The sequence below is a fragment of the Stegodyphus dumicola genome, chromosome 4 (genome assembly GCF_044657685.1).
Source record: "Stegodyphus dumicola isolate Sdum_Otavi_A_Nest chromosome 4, ASM4465768v1".
In the NCBI taxonomy this organism is placed as follows: Eukaryota; Metazoa; Arthropoda; class Arachnida; order Araneae; family Eresidae; genus Stegodyphus; species Stegodyphus dumicola.
The window spans coordinates 135,091,483-135,108,370 of NC_140771.1; the positions used below are offsets into that span (position 1 = coordinate 135,091,483).

The 16,888-nt window shown below is 33.3% G+C and overlaps 1 protein-coding gene across 2 annotated transcripts in view; it reads right to left on the minus strand.

The window, feature by feature from the left end:
• The window catches only part of LOC118205969 (uncharacterized), a 118,936-nt gene that overhangs the window by 13,819 nt on the left and 88,229 nt on the right, over nucleotides 1-16,888 (minus strand). For both annotated transcript variants that reach the window (XM_085815498.1, XM_085815499.1), the window contains 4 exons: nucleotides 11,530-11,707; nucleotides 2,313-2,413; nucleotides 2,134-2,231; nucleotides 1,920-2,034 (listed from right to left, as the gene is read on the minus strand). In XM_085815498.1, coding sequence (XP_085671624.1) covers nucleotides 1,920-2,034; nucleotides 2,134-2,231; nucleotides 2,313-2,413; nucleotides 11,530-11,707 — 492 coding nt within the window. The remainder of the gene's footprint in view (nucleotides 1-1,919; nucleotides 2,035-2,133; nucleotides 2,232-2,312; nucleotides 2,414-11,529; nucleotides 11,708-16,888) is intronic.

Here is a 16,888-nt window from a genome sequence, read left to right on the forward strand (position 1 = left end):
TTGAGAGACAGTTTTAGGGTACATTTTGACTGCCTGCTGAAGAACTGTACTCAAGAAACACATCAGCAAGGCCAGTGGAAGATGTTTTGGCCCCATCCCCCAGTGCAATTGCTGCAGCATTTGTTTTTTCTTGTTCAACATTTTCACTTGCAGAGACAATGCAATACTTGTAAGCCAGGACATAAACCAAGAATGAGCTGAACATTTTCCTTACAATAAGATACAGCAATAAAATTTTTGGCACGACTGGTAACAGAAAGGAATGTGTTTGGTAATCAACAGCAGTTACCTGATCTTCTTTTGCTATTTTGTAATAGAGAGGAGGAATGGGGTGGATTTGAACTTCAACAAAAAGAACAAAGCCTACTACAAAATTCACAAGTACCAAAAAATAGTGTCACAAAGGGAAAAAGACAAAAATTACAAAATTAAAATACTAAAATACATCTTTGAATATAACAGGGAAACATGAACATTCATATGCATAAATGTGTACTGTATTTAATATTCATATGCATAAATGTGTAATTCATATGCATGTGTACTGTAATAATACAATGATTAAATATACTGTTTGCATCATATAATCAATGTTATAAATTATCAGTATAGCAATTAATAAGAAAACCACATTATTTCAAAGATAAATTTCTGCTTGAATAACAGAAATCATAATTTAATAGTACATTAATCTTTATTTTAAGGGAAAATTCTTTATTTTCCCCAGTTAAATCAAATAAGGAAAATGTCATTAGCACATAGATACTTCAACAAATATGAACAACTTATTCATGTTTTCTAGAATTGTTTTCCCAAAGAGTTTATATATTTAAACTCTGCATTTTTTATTCAGTACTCAGAATCCCTAATATAATCATCCTGAATCCTAGTACTTCTGAAAAGAATATTTAAAATAGAAGCATTGACCATTACAACAATCGTGCTCTCTAAGGGAGCATTCATGTGAGAGCTTAAGCCTCACGATTGGCATAGTCATATTGCATAAAAAATCATTAGATTTGTTCACACCTGATAAATAGGGTATAAGCTGCAGCTCACTGGAGAAAGCAAAAGTGCATATGTATGAATGTGTCTGCAAGTTTTTCTATGCTACAACTGTGTCATTGTATAAAGTTAGAACATTTAGACAAAATGCTTATGCCAGTTTCTGTGTTGTAACAAAGTTCTGTTTATGCAAGTTATGAATATTAACCATAATGGGAATGCTCTCTTAAGATGACCACTTGTACAGAAGATGAAAATTGCATGGAATCTGGTTTGTTATTCTTCAAGTGGTTTCAATGCATACAAATCTTTTTTCGTCAAATTTTGCTTAAATGTTAAAAATATTAGAATATAATATATAATACTTCTTTGTTTATCACTTACACAATTAGAATAATAACAAGCAATTTTTATTCATCATTACATAATTATTAGAAAAATGACAAATCTCAGAATGCAGGTTTTGCAAATTCTCATATGAAAAACATTTTGTCATGATACAAATTTTATTTTAGATTTTTATAAAAAAATTAATTTTAAAATTTATGGATAAAATTGAATAAAATGAAATTGATATAGTTACTGCTTCAATATCAGATACAACAGAGGGAAAATGTGCTTTACAAGCGAAAGGCATCTTCTGTCTTTGCATATGCATTTACTTGGAAGATCAATATAAAAAAAAACTTGCTCTTTGCATGAAAAAAAAAAAAAATTCTGAAATACATAAACTTTTAAAACTAAAAGAAAATGCCTAATACTGTTTACGGCACTTCTGAAAATACTGGAAAATAACCTTAATTTTCAGAGGTCACCATTGATTGAATATCTTAAAATATTTCAGATGATTAATTATACAAGGCATATCTCTTTTACAAAATATGTTTAAAATTTCACATAATTAAATGATTTACCTTGGAATGTACTGGTTCCTGGTAATAGTTCAGAACTGGATGTTATAGTTTCCTTTAGCTTCTGATGAACTGCATTTTGAGCAAGAGTAGCTGCTAAACTCTTCTGAAAGGAGGCCTAAATTAAAATAAGATAGAAATCAGGAATAGATTTATATCATCAAAAATAAGAAACAAAATAAAATTTAAATTAATAAGCTTAATACATTATACAAACCTTTATCAAGTTATCCTGAATATTCAAATCACTTGAGACATTAGCTTTGTTAGAGGCACTGCATATATCACCAATATTTACATAAATAGGACTGTTATCTGAAAAATTTTTAAGTCTTATGATGCAACTAAAAATGCATAAAATATCTAGACAGAGAGTTAAAATTAAATCATTCTGACCTATATTGCACTTAGCTCGTGAAGCCAATCCTTCATTTCGTTGCTGCAAAACACGAGGTTTTGGAGGAATGGTTGGAACACTTGTTTCCATTTCCTCAGCTCTTTTGAATAAGAAATATACATATTACAGTACAATCATCAGTAACATTATTATACAAAGGAAAGATTTCTTTGAAAATCCAAGAAAGAATGTTTAAAAAAGATTGCACAACTAAAAATCTTTTGAAAATTAGTCAGAAATATAATTCTAATTTACAAAATCAATCAAATATGAGTATGATTATAAGATTATGACAATGCTAAGTAAAAATAAGCAAAATTTAATTTGTTATGATAATCAGCAACTTGTCCTTATCCTTCTCAAAATTCTTTGGAAGAAAAATTTTATTAATAAAGTAGATCCTCTCAGATTGCTTACTGCTTTATTAATAAGTCTGTAATATGCAAAACAGATCCTAGAAAAACAAAACTGGCAAAATACCATGAATTCAACTACTTTTGCTTTAAAAAAAAAGCAATTGTTTCTTAATTAACAATTACAGCCATATAAAAGCCTGATTCTCTTAGATTTGATAGGAAAAACAAAAAGAGAAAAAACAAAAATTACGTTTTTTTTTAAAAAAAATTAAAATCTGAAATTTGCACTTTTACAAGAATATTTTTTGACGCAAAGATATCTTACAAATTTACATTTGAAAACGTGCACAGCTTATGTTAAACAATTTTTATTGAATACATCTCAGATAGTGCAAGAACTTGGTTTTTTATTACTTGAAAAGCTAGAGAAAACATATTTTGGCTAATCTTTAGAATATGGTAACAGGTAGTTTGGCGACATTTTGGTAAGGCAATAAAGGTTACTAGCTAGGACTTTAGCAATAATCTGACAAGTACACAGTCACAATCACAGATTATTTTGTCTCAGAGAAATGAGAGATCATGAGACATGTAATGTGACATTTTCCAAAAAATTCCAATGGGGATTTTAGCTAATAAGCACTTAGAAACAATTTCGCTGCTAAAGTGCAGAATTGCCCACTTATTTGTTTGGCGCTTTTTACAAGAGTAAGAAGAATTGGATTTTTGTCAATTTTCTTTGACTTTTTAAGTGAAAATAGGTCGATGTGTACATGGATAAAGTCAAGAGTGTGCGCAATGCCATTTTTGTGTAATTCTGAGATGTTTTTTTAAGTGAAAATAGGTCGACGTGTACATGGATACCGTGTGTATGCAATTCTTAAAAACGTGGGAAGCAGTGGGCGATTCTACACTTTCTCCCAATTTCGCACCTAATCTTCGTCATGATTAAGCACTTTTGTTCCATAAAAGTTCTAGCATAAGCATAATTCGGCTAGCAGATTGTTGGAAAAAATGTTGAATAAAAAAAGAACAAAAAAAAAAAAAAAAAAAAAAAGCATGCCTTTACTTTGTGAAAACAAAATTGGTGTCCCCCCCCAAAAAAAACTAGCAGGTTGCTGTATCACCAAAGTTTCGCCAAAAAAATCGCTAAGTTACCATAATGCAAAGATTCATCCATATTTCTTATTGATATTTAGTCATTAGAAACATCTATACCTTTTCAGTTTTAATTCTATAAGACACTACTTAATGTTACTATATACAGAAATTTATCATCCGCATAGCCAAGAAGTGTTGTGAAAAAATGAGACATACAGTAAGATCCTGCTTAATGCGGGAGATACGTTCCATCAAAGTAGAGCGTAATGCGAAACAGCGCTAAATGAGGCTATCTTTACATGTAAATATTGGAGTTAGGGAAAGATGGCTAGGAAATTGGTTAGGTATTAAATTTAAAAAGTATGTTTTTTTAATAAAAATAAAACCAAGCATTTATTTCTTAAAGCCCAAATTAATACCACATTATTATTTCTTGCAAAAATAAAAACAAAATATAAATAACAAAACGAATATTCTTAAAAAAAAACAAATAAAATTCTCAGTCATATTTAGTTCTGGAGGATAGTTTCCTTCTTCTTCAGTCAATTCTGGAGGATAGTTTCCTTCTTCAATTATTTTTTTTAATATCGCTGGAAATTCAGCCACTGCTTTTGTATCACCACTTGCTGCTTCTCCTGTAATCTTTATGTTGTGAAGGTTATTTCGATGTTTAAATCTATTAAACCATCCTCAACTAGCAACGAAAGTTTCACTTTTGTCAATTGTCTCAGCCTGAATGTAATTAAAAATTCTTCTAGCTTTTTCCATTATGATAGATTGGCTTAATGGCATATTGTGGTCAATTTCGTCGTCAATCCATATAGACAGTCGTTTTTCCATTTCCTCTATAATATTATTTCTAGAACAGGTAATTCTAGTTGCAGAGCTTGACGTAGTTGCAGTTGCCGATGACAGTATTTTTTCTTTATTCTTCATGATGGTCCTTATTGTTGAAGTTGGCAAATTCAATGAAGCACTAATTAGAGTTTGACGTTCACCAGAATCTAATCTTCTAATCACTCCCATTTTAGTTTTGAGTGAAATGCTTTTTCTGGTTGCTTTCTTTTCTTTTTCATTATAACCCATAGTAAAAAACTAAAGATCAAAATATTTGACACTGTAATATAGTATTAAATATGTAAATTAATACCTACTTACAATAATGTCAACAAATGTTTACAATAATAAAAATATGTCTGTACAATACCGCACCAAACAAGAAATATAAGTACACTCTTTCAGATATGTATTTGAAACCTATCACTGCATAATATTTCGGGGAATCCCCGTATACCGCGAGCGATTTCGTGGAATCCCCGGGTTGAAATAAAAGAGCGCTAAACCGAAACAGCGTTAAGCAGGGTCTTACTGTACCTTTATCTTATCTTTCATGCAGGATAGCAACCAGCCAATTAGTTATAGCGATGCCATTAAATGTGGCATAATATCATTAATTTATTTTTAAAGATATAGTGCAGGTGTTTGAAAAACCAAGCTATTTAAAAACAAGAGACTTAAATTCAAATATATATTTTTTAATAACACAGCTGTATGATATATTTTATATTTATAACCAGAGAATACCTTTTATAAACACTTGTACCATTAACTGAAATTATTAGGCTGGTTGTTTGGGGTTTTCTGGCACAAATCTCATGAGTTTATATTGCGCCAAACAAAATGTTGTGTATTTTCAAAACTTAATAAAGACAAGAACACATGTACCATTCAATACATACACACAAAGAGAAATTTAAGACAAAGTTACATATAAGTAAAAAATAGCAATAAAGTTTAATAAAAAATGCATTAAAATCAAACACATAAAATTATTTTACGAAAACCACGAAATATAGATAGAAATCTCTATATTCAAAGGATAAATTTTACTACATTTATCTTCAAACCATGATGTTACTCATTTTTATAATATGAATATAACTAGATTCCAGTCAGACCTTCTGAAGCAGAAACTAAATTCAAGGCATTCAAATAATGTGGTAAATCTTTGTAGCTTTCAAAAAGTAAAAAATGTTAGAATATTGCTCTCCACCAGCTAAATTTTTGGCTGAAATTTCACAGTTATTACAATATAAATTTTGAAAACAATAAAAATTGGACAATCAATTAAAATGTGTTGAATGGTTGAAATAGTTCTGCATTCAGCACATAGTGGTTCAGTTAAATAGGTACCTGTGTGTGTTAGCCTTGTGTGACAGGTTCTTAGTCAAATCAAAAGGACCTGCTCCTTTTGGTTTAGGGCACATTTCCAACATTCTATTTTAGGTTTTGTATTTTGTAATTTATTGGTTAACTGCGCATCCCAAAGCTTCTGCCATTTCATCAGAATTTTCCTCCCAATCAGTGTTAATATCTGAATATGGGATATGTTGGCTGGATGTCCCACAGCCGTATTTTGGAGTAATATCCGCCAGTTCGTTCCCTTTTATACCAACATGACTTGGTAACCAGCAATAAAGGATCTGGTAATCTTTGGCCTTGAAGTTAATATTGAGCTTCAGCACTTCTACAATTAACAGATTTGTGTTATTCACATACAATTCCAGAGCTTTCAGCACACTTAGTGAGCCTGTGTAAATAATGAAATTTTTCCTATGTTGTTTACCTGTGATGGATAGGGCTAATGGTAGAGCAACAATCTCCGCAGTAGAGATGGTACAAACAAGATGAAGTTTCTTTCCCTCAATACAGTATTCTCGCACACGAAAGCAAAGCCGACATGATCCTGGGACCTAGATCCATCTGTACATACTGCATCATAGTCATTGAAAGCCTGTCTATGCTCATAGAAAATCTGCTTGTACATGACATCACTGATGTTGTCCTTAGCTAATTTGGAAAATATGTTGACAAGCTCAATGTGTGCATCTTTCCAAGGATGTATTTCCAAATACTTACCTCTTGGACTTTCACTTAAGTCATGTTCTTGCATCCACTGCTGGATGCACAATCCAAAAGCATGAATACAAGGACACGGTTGGTAGAGCAAATAAAACTGACTGTCAAGCAGTGAGTGGTTGGCTGGATGATCAGGATGTGATACAGTTTTGAAACAATATTGAAGAGATAATTGCTCACACCTTAGCTGGAGGGGTGGTTTGAAACATTCTACGTACAAACTCTACACAGGACATGTTCTGAAAGCTTCTGAACAAATTCTCAGGTCTTGATGGTGAACAGGATCAAGCTTTTTTATCACAGAAGGCTGTGCCAATCCACAGACCACTTATCCATAATTGAGTTTGGAGCAAATAAGAGCTCCGTAAATTTGGAGCATGGAAGTTTTATCTGCACCCCAGGAGGTATTTGATAATGCTTTCATAATGTTTAGTACTTTTAAACACTTTTTCTTATGACATGAGAAAAAAAAGCTACTTTTTTTTATCAAATATTACTCCTAGAAATTTAACTTCTGCCACTACTGGAACTGGTGAGCCCTCTAGGAAGATTTCTGAATCCGGATGAAAATTTCTTTTACAGCAGAAATGGACACAAATTGTCTTTGATTAGAGAACTTGAATCCATTTTTATTCGACCACATAACTATCCTGTTAATGGCAATCTGCGGCTGTCTCTCCATACACCGCATGCCTGCACTTTGGCAGCTTATTTGCAAGTCACTGACATATAACGTACCAGATATGGTTTGGGGAAGTTCCTTCAGAATTTCATTTGTATTAACATTAAAGAGGGTTAAACTCAGTACATAGCCCTGTGGCACTCCTTCTTCTTGGTAAACGATTTAGAAAGCACAGAAGCAATTTTTACTTGATACAACCTGTCTTTCATGAAATTCTGAATGAAAACTGAAAGTTTTCCCCATATGCTATAATGATAAAAATCTTGGAGAATTCCATATCTCCATGTCTTATCATATGCTTTTTCCATGTAAAAAAAAAAAATTGACACTAAATGGTTCCTCTTAAGAAAGGCACTACACACTGAAGTCTCAAGCAGAAGCGCATTGTTAGTTGTTAATCGGCCTTTCTGAAAACCATTTTGATTTGGGAATAGGTAACCATTTTCTTCCAAAAAATGGACAAGGTGACTATTCACCATTTTCTCCAGAAGTTTGCGTAGTCAACTAGTGAGAGCAATAGGATGATAATTTTAATGGATTCCTTGGGTCCTTTAGAGGTTTGGCTATGGGGATCACTACAGCATTTCGCTAAGCATTAGGGAAAAACACTCCTTCCATATTCTGTTATACAGAATGAGAAGAGATTTTAGTGATTCATTGGACAAATTACATAGGAAACATAGCATGACATAAGAAATGGCATCATGGCCAGGGCTTGCTACAGGCATCAGCAACAAGACTCTCTTCATCTCCATCATAGTGAAATCAGTGTTATATGCTTCCGTATCGGAAGAAGTAAAATTGATGGATGTATTCTCACAACAAAGCTTAACTGAGAGAAATGCTGGTAGATAATTAGTACTATTTGACACAGCACTAAAAGTCTCAACTATGATATTAGCAATATCTTCTCTGCTGCTATACGTTAAGCCATCCTTTTCCAAAAGGGGAAGTTCATGATCCTAATTAAATGAGACTTAAGACACAATAACACGCCGAATAAATACTAATTCAGAAGTCAAACAACAAAAATCAGCGTTATATTTACAAAATTTTCACAGGACTAGTTTCGCTGATTTTTGTTGTTTGACTTCTGAATTAGTAACTGAGACTTTTTAAACTTTTTCCAAAACACACTTGCTTGGAGTGGAAAATGTAATGGATGACACATAAGTGATCTAAGTACCCCTCTGTCTTTGGCGATGCACTCTTCGAGCATTTGCTTTTGCCTTTTTATATGAGATAAGACTGCTAGGCATGGGATAAGGCTTTTCTTTGCTGTCTATGAGCTACTTGACAGTCATGATTCCACTATGGTTTGGGATATTTAGGAAGCCTGTCTGATGATATGGGAATAGAAATTTTAGCTGCACGAACAAGAGTATCAGTGATAGCTTTCACAACTTCGTCAATTGGCACTTCCTTTGTCATGTTATTAGTGAGAACAGCCAGATGAGAAAACATTTCCCAGTCTGCTTGTTCATACATAAAACGTGGTGACCTGGAATTGGGCCATGCTTGTAATTCTATTAAAAGTCACAAAGACAGGGAAATTATCAATATTAAAAGTGTCGTTCCCAATACTAAATGAACAAAAAGGATAAGTGATGGTGAACAAATGGCCAGATCAATACTGTGAAATTTCCTCGTGGGCTGATAGAAATATGTTTGTTCTTCACTATTAAAGAGGCAAAAGCAGCAATCACTAATGAGGTCTTCTATTTGTTTTCCCCAGAAATTTATATCACCACTACCCCAGATATTATTATGGCCATTAAAAACTCCAATAACAATGAAAGTAACAGGCAACTGTTCTACCAAATCAACTAATTCCTTTTCGTCTATTCCTTCATTAGGAGGCAAGTAGATGATACAGACAGTGACAAGTATTCTGATATTGATCTGCACCACAACAGCTTGCAGACATGTTCAAAAGAAAGACAGTCAAAGGATAGATACGGGAGGTGAGGTTAGCAACATCTCTGCTTATGCATTCACCTGACAAAAAGTTTTTTCTCACAGTTGAGTACCTCCTCAACTTAGCTATGCTATCTTACTTGAGAAATATCTCCTGCACTCCAAAACAGGCAGGGTGATAAATATCTATCAGGCTTTTGATGCTTGACAGACCTTGATGAAATCCACAACAGTTCCAAGAAATTAAGGTAGCCATCATGAATTTTTATTTTGTCTATGCTGTTTCTTTATTAGGCATGGCAGAAGATTTTTTTGGCAGATCTAATCCTTCTAATTCAATTTCAGAATCAGGTGTCTCTGATAGCATACTCTCTAATGAGGTATGACCAGGATTTACTGTTTTTTGAGCTTACGTTGTTGAAGAGGGTTTTGTCTTTTAATATTACTTACTTCAGGTTTTTTTATGATTAGATATATCTTTAGTACTGGCAGATAAATTGCTATTTGGTATTTTTTGTGATACTCCAGTTTTAGTCTTTATTTGAATGGTAAGTGACGTCTGAATGGCTATTGAACAAACAGATTTGTTGCATCAGCAAAACTCAGATTTGACAAGGTTGAGTGCTTTCAAACAATCACTTAGCTTCTGATATCTTTTTGGTTGCCCTTATAGTTTGGATTTTCGTTTTCAATTTCCATTTGGGACAGGAGCGAGAGAAAGTTGTGTGACTTCCTTTACAATTAACACAAACAGGCTCAGCAGTGCAACCCTCACTTTCATGATCCACAACAGAGCAACGAGCACATGCCAGGTTACCGCAACAAGCAGCCTTTGAGTACCCAAACTGCTGTCATTGAAAACAGCGCATAGGTTTGGCACATAGGGTTGCACCAGACAATGCAAATAGCCTGCTTTAATGTGATTTGGAAGTTGAGGAGAGTTAAAGGTAAAAAATAACATGTTTAATGTCAACTAATTAACCATCCCTTCTGATTTTAATACGATATGCATTGCACACATTCTGCTCAGCAAATTCGGCAATGAATTCTTCGTTTGACACAGTTAATAGGTCAGCTAGAGATACCACACCATGACTAGAATTCAGAGTTTTGTGCGCAGAAATCGTAACAACAACATATCATATTTTTGACATAGTAAGAAGGGTCTTCGATTAACAGAAACAGTTTCTATTAATAAGTCACTAGACCATAAGCATTTAATTGATTTGGAAGGCTTTTATATATTTTTGAGCAAGGAAAGGCGACATTTTATGCAATTCAGCAGATCCTGTCATAACCAAAAGTCGGGGAACAACTTTACTGTTTTCTGCAAATTCCGTAGTTTGAGATCTTTTACTTGATGATTTCTTGGCAGTTTTATGGAGTATAATAAAAATCTGTGAAGCCATATTCGAAGGAAATAAAAATTCGGACACGGCTTCCCTATCCACCATGGAGTCTAATAAGGGAACGTACATTCCTGCGCCAGGGATAACCAGGTATATATGCAAACTGCTGAAGCCCCACAGTCGGCTTTCCCGAAAGCAGGTACTCCCAAAAGCTTATTCAAAAGCCACAGACACATGGACTAGTGATCAGCCAATCGAAAACCGTGAGGATGACAAGGTGCCTCCCATTTAGCTGAAGCAGAGGCCAAAGCAGTGTGTTGGGGGACAGTAAATTGACCCTCAACTACCAGGACTCTCCTTTCCAGCGACATGGGTCTCCACACACAGCAAAATCGTGAGCAATTTTCTTGCCATCTGAAAACTAGAGACAAGGGCTACTCCAGTTTTTCATGACGAGCCAAAACCTTCGAAGAGGAGAACCACAAGGAAGAAGGGAAGGAAAAAGTTTCAATTAAGAGAAGACAGAAAAGAGTTAAGATCACTCGGGCTCCAGGATCATGACACCCGTCAAGAACATGGATCCCCTGAATGACTACGGTACCTCGGGTTGCCACACCTGTACTAACAATAAGTGAGCCCTGAGGAGACTGTAATTATTAAACAATATTTCTAAAAGCACCTATTACCTACCTTGGCACAGAATATTTATTGCTTATGCACCACATAATAATGTCTCCTAATGAATTCTTATCATGGGACTTATATAAAATTTTCATATGATCAATTAGAGCCAGAAAGCCTTTACTTTTTTTTACACTTAGGATCTAAAATTATATTTAACTAAACAATCTTTTTTAAACATCTTGAAAGGTGAAGCTTCTCAGCATGTTACCTCAAAGGCAAAGGAGGAGGATAAGCTTTATGAGTTGGTGTTGCCTCTTCACTGCAATCATCAGGAAATTCTTCAGGAGATCCATCTATATCTATGGGAATTGAAGCATTTGCCTCCCCATTTTGAAGAGGGCGAAAAGTATGAGTAGTAATTGAAGGCCGGTTGTGGCGTTCATATGCTGCAAACAAAAGAAATTTTAATATGAAACTAAACTTCAATGAAAGTGAGTTGAAAACTATATAAAAATGAATTAATATAGAAAATTTTTAAAATGTAGAATTTTACAATTATAGTAATGTAATGGGACTAATTATGACTATGAGAAAACAAACTTGTAATTAAAATTCTAAAACAAAATTAAAAAAACATCAGACATCTCATTTGAGTGTTCTTGAAAGGATTAAAACATAATGATTCTAAATCTTGAAAACCAAAGAACAAATTTTTCCAATAAATCTATCAGTTATAAAAGCTAGAAAAAACGGCATGAACATTTACAATCAAGAAAACTGAATTCAGAATCAAGTAAGATAAAAAAGTAATATTTCACCAATATCTCAGAATTTCAACTTCAATTGATTACTTCATCAGTGTTTTAAGTAAAGGAGTACGAGTTACACTTCAGATAAGAAAATCTTAAATTTGTTAGTTATCATCATCAATTACGCATCATCATATAAAACATATAATTATATATTATTTTATTTGGCCCTTTCTTTTGAATTTTTTGAATTATTTCAAGAATTTATAACCATCCAGACATAATTAAGAAACATACCTCTGTTGAAAATTCTTCAGCTGCTCCTTGAAAAAGATCAAAGAATTTTTAACAACTCATTATATTAATTTAGAAGTCAAACAAAAATCAGCGTTATATTTGCAAATTAAGGCATATTTTTGTTGTTTGACTTCTAAGTTAATACTTGTTCAGCATGTTATTTTATTTTAATTAATGTGTTGTATTATTTTTAGTATGTATATTTAAGTTGTTTTGCTTCTTCTCCCCCCCCCTCCGGTTTTGATATCGGTTTCGGTTTTGACAAACATGATACCTCAATTCAGAAAAACTGGATCATTATGTGTTCAACATGGCAGAGGACAAAAACCTGTTAGTACAGAAATCAAAAGAGGTAGCACTGACATTCTCGAGCAGCCACTGACGAATGATCATGACATCAGTAATGCACGTGCAGTATCACAGCAATCAGATGTACCATAAGGAACAGTGAGAATGATACTGAGAAAAATAAAGCACTTTTTCAATTTGTGATAAACCACAGCCAGCATCTTTTTGATGTGTTGTCGCTTATCACTGACTTAGCTGATGCTAACACTGAGTGTCGCTTATCTTTTGCACTAATTTTTCTTGCCCAAATGGAAGGTGATGACTCCTGCCTGTGGAGCACCCTCTGAAGTAACGAGGCCCATTTTCATCTCGGAGGAACCTTAAACACCCAGAATTGTCACATTTGGGCCATGGAAAGTCCACGTACCTTCTGTACAATTTCATGACATTCGCCTAAAGTTACCGTCTGATATGGGTTTGCTTCTCAGTTTATCCTTGAACCAGTCTTCTTCGAAGAAAATTATGTTGCACTGTACAGCCCTCAGATATCGTGACATGTTCAACAATTTCTGTTGCCTCCTAGGCGGCAATATAAGTTATGTACAGCGCATTGTTTCTGCGCAATTTTAGTTAGTTAAGATTCGAACTTCTAGCGTAGCATACATGTTTTGATTGCATATGGTCGGGAATTTACCATTTTCGATTTAGATTTTTAGTTATGATACAGTCCACGAAATAAAATTTGTTGTTGTTGTTGTAAAGTTGTCTATAGTATACAGTCTAACCAGCGACCTCAAAACATTGGTCTGTCACGATCAGACGCAGTTAATTAGAATTTAAAAAAAATGGCTAATGAAGACATAATTACATTGAACAGAAAACGTGGTGGTATTAAAACTCAAATAACGAAATTAAAGTCGTCTGTCAGTGGAAAAAGCAATAATTTTGGTTTCGAAAAATAGAAGTATTGCAAGAAAAAGTGCACAAGTTAAATAAACAAATCGATGAACTTCGCTTGGATTATTACAAAGTGTGTAAAGATGAAGAAATATCAGACATCGAAGCTACTTTTGAAGAAATTGAGATGGATATTACCAATGTTCAGGTAAGCGTGAAATGTCTTTATACTTCATTATGTAGTAACAATGCAAATAATGAGTATGCAAATAATAGTATTTCAGAAGCAAGAAGTAATTCATTGAATTATAAATTGCCTGAAATAACATTACCTAAATTTTCTGGCAATTTCGAAGACTGGAATTTATTTAAAAACCAATTTGTAGCTTTAATTTCATCTAATAGACAATTAGCAGATTCTCAGAAATTGTTTTATTTACAATCTTGTCTAATTGATGATGCAAAGCAGATACAAACAATAGATGATACATTTTTTTCCTTATTAAAGGCACTTGAAGAAAGATATGATAATAAGAGACTGGTCGTAAATTCTCATATCAATGAATTACTTTCTATTGAAAAAATAGTTCATGAAAATCCTAAAGATTTACGCTCATTAATTGATAAAGTTCAGAAATATTTAAGAGTATTAAGTTATGGAATTAAATACGGATAAATTAAGCGAAGCTTTGCTGATTAATATTATTCTCAATAAAATAGATAAAGAATCATGTAAGCAATTTGAAACATCATTAAATAGTAATGATTTATGTTAATGGGATTCTTTCATGACATCTCTTCAAAAGCAATGCCAGATATTAGAAAATATGCAAAACAAAACTGTATTTGCAAAAAAACAAAACATTCCTCCAAATAAAGTTCGATCGTTAGTGACAAAAACGAATACAGTCAAAAGTCGTTAATTCGGACACCCATAATCCAGAATGATCTATAATCCGGACCTCAAAGCTACAAACTTTCTGCGCATGTGTCTTGTTGACGACACATGCGCGTAAGACCTTTACGGCTGAGAATATGCGTGTGCGCATGCGCAAAATATGTTTACGAATGCGCGTTTAATGTATAACGGACGGTATAAGTTAAGCTAAAATTATCTAATTCAGTTAATGTTGCAGATTGCGTTGTTCCTTAATCTTCGAATTGGATCCGGCTTATTATTTTTTGCAGACTGTTAGAGCAATTTTATAAAAGTAAGCTTGAACTTTCGATTATGTCAAAAAGAATTTTCGATTCTGGAGCTGCCGAAGGATCTACAAAGCAAAAGTATGATTCGAAGTCCATTAGTGGAATTTCTGCAAAAAATGGATAAAGGATAATGGATTTGTTTATCTAACCATTCTGAAATCTGTTTATCAATTTCACGCTGCTCTGTGTGTGTGTGGGGAGGGGGAACGTCGCGGCGCTCAATGAACTGGATGTTGATCTGTCAGCACTATCCTTATATTCAGGGCAGATGTTTTTATTTTATTTGGCTTATAATTCCTTACTAAACGTAGTATTTCATCTCGATGTACTCTGTCTTTGATATGATTTAAATCAAATTCCTCGTCATTACAATTCGCTTCCGATAGTGTCACTTTCTTCGAAAACGAAAGAATTTCGATTGACAAATTAGTGGGTATTCTCGACACAGCAATTATAGGACTTGAACAACGGAACTTTGTAACTGAACAAATTATGTCTGTTTATAGAATTAAAGAGAAAGTATTATCACATAAAAAACGAAGCAACTTAAGCAACTTACATTGAAAGAAATGTTTAATAAAGTAAAATAAATATTAAGCTTTTTTTGTAAATTTTGATACCCTTTTAGATCATAATTGTTCTTTATTTCATAAATTATGGTTTCATATTTTTAATTTTATAATTTCTGCATGCCATCTTACCAGATTTAAACTGATGATCTATAATCCGGAAAAACTGATAATCCGGAATCGCCGAAGTCCCGACGAGTCCGGATTAACGACTTTTGACTGTAACAATAAATTTATGTGTCCGGTTTGCAAAGATAATCACGCAATTTTTAAATGTGAAACATTTTTAGCATTAAATCCAATGGAACAATACGAAATGATTAAAAAGCTTTCTTCGTGCATTAATTGTTTACGGTCGAATCATAAAGTAGCTTCCTGTCAGTCTAGACACTTTTGTTCGGTTTGCAAATCAAAACATAATTCACTTCTTCATCGGAATGAAGCTTCCATGTCGTCTGCAACAAGTGGGGGAAAGCAAAGTGAAACTATGCCCTCCCCAGAGAACCGCAAAAAATGAGGCTGTTTTGAATAGCAATGAATCAACAGAAAAAGCTTTATCGGCGTGTCTTTTTTCGAAAAATAAAACTGTTCTCCTTTCAACTGCGATTGTTTGGGTTAGAAATATTTATGGCCAATTCGTTAAAGCAAGAACTGTTCTGGATCCAGGATCAATGTCAAATTTTGCTACAAATGAATTCTGTGAGCGTGCAAATTTAAAAAAGGAAAGAATAAATATTCTCATTTCTAGTTTAAATGGGCAAATTTCAAACATTAAATCTCGTACTTTTGCTTCTATTTTTAATGGAAATAATTCGTTCTCTGCTTCATTAAATTTTTTAGTTGTAAATAAAATTACAGATTTAGTACCTTCTACAAAATTAAATATTGAAAATATAGATATTCCTGATACATCAAGTTTGGCTGATCCAGAATTTGCCACTCCATCTAGTATAGATCTGCTTTTAGGAGCAGAAATATTTTATGACATTTTTATTAATGGACAATTTAAATCTTCTACGAAATCACTCATTTTCAGAAATTCTGTGTTTGGTTATATAGCTACTGGTTCTTTGAAAACATCCCTTGAAAATTGTCAGAATTATTGTGGACTTCTCAGTAATGTTGATAATATTAATAGATTAGTAGAAAAAAAAAGTTTGGTTAGTGGAAAATACTGGTGAAGAAAAGCCAATTCTTAGCCAAGAAGAAGAATTCTGTGAACAACATTTCAAAGACACGGACGAAATGAAGATGGCAGATTTATCATAAAAATGCCTATGAAAGACTAAGAAATAAGAAAGTTTGATAAAAATACCAAACAGACTTACTTCGAATCTTATGGAAGAGAAACCTTAGCGACTCACCTGTGACATATAGACTCAAAACGGTGACTTATGGTACTAAAAACGCTCCATTTTTAGCCATTACATGCATAAAGCAAGTTGCATATGACGAAATGCATAAATATCCTGAAGCTGCCAAACCTGTCTTGTCAGACTGTTATGTTGATGATGTCATCTCTGGTTCATCAAACTTAGCAAGGGAATTGAAAAATCAGGTTGTACAGCTTTTTCATAGTTGTGGAATGACTTTGCACAAATGGAATTCTAATTCTCCTGAA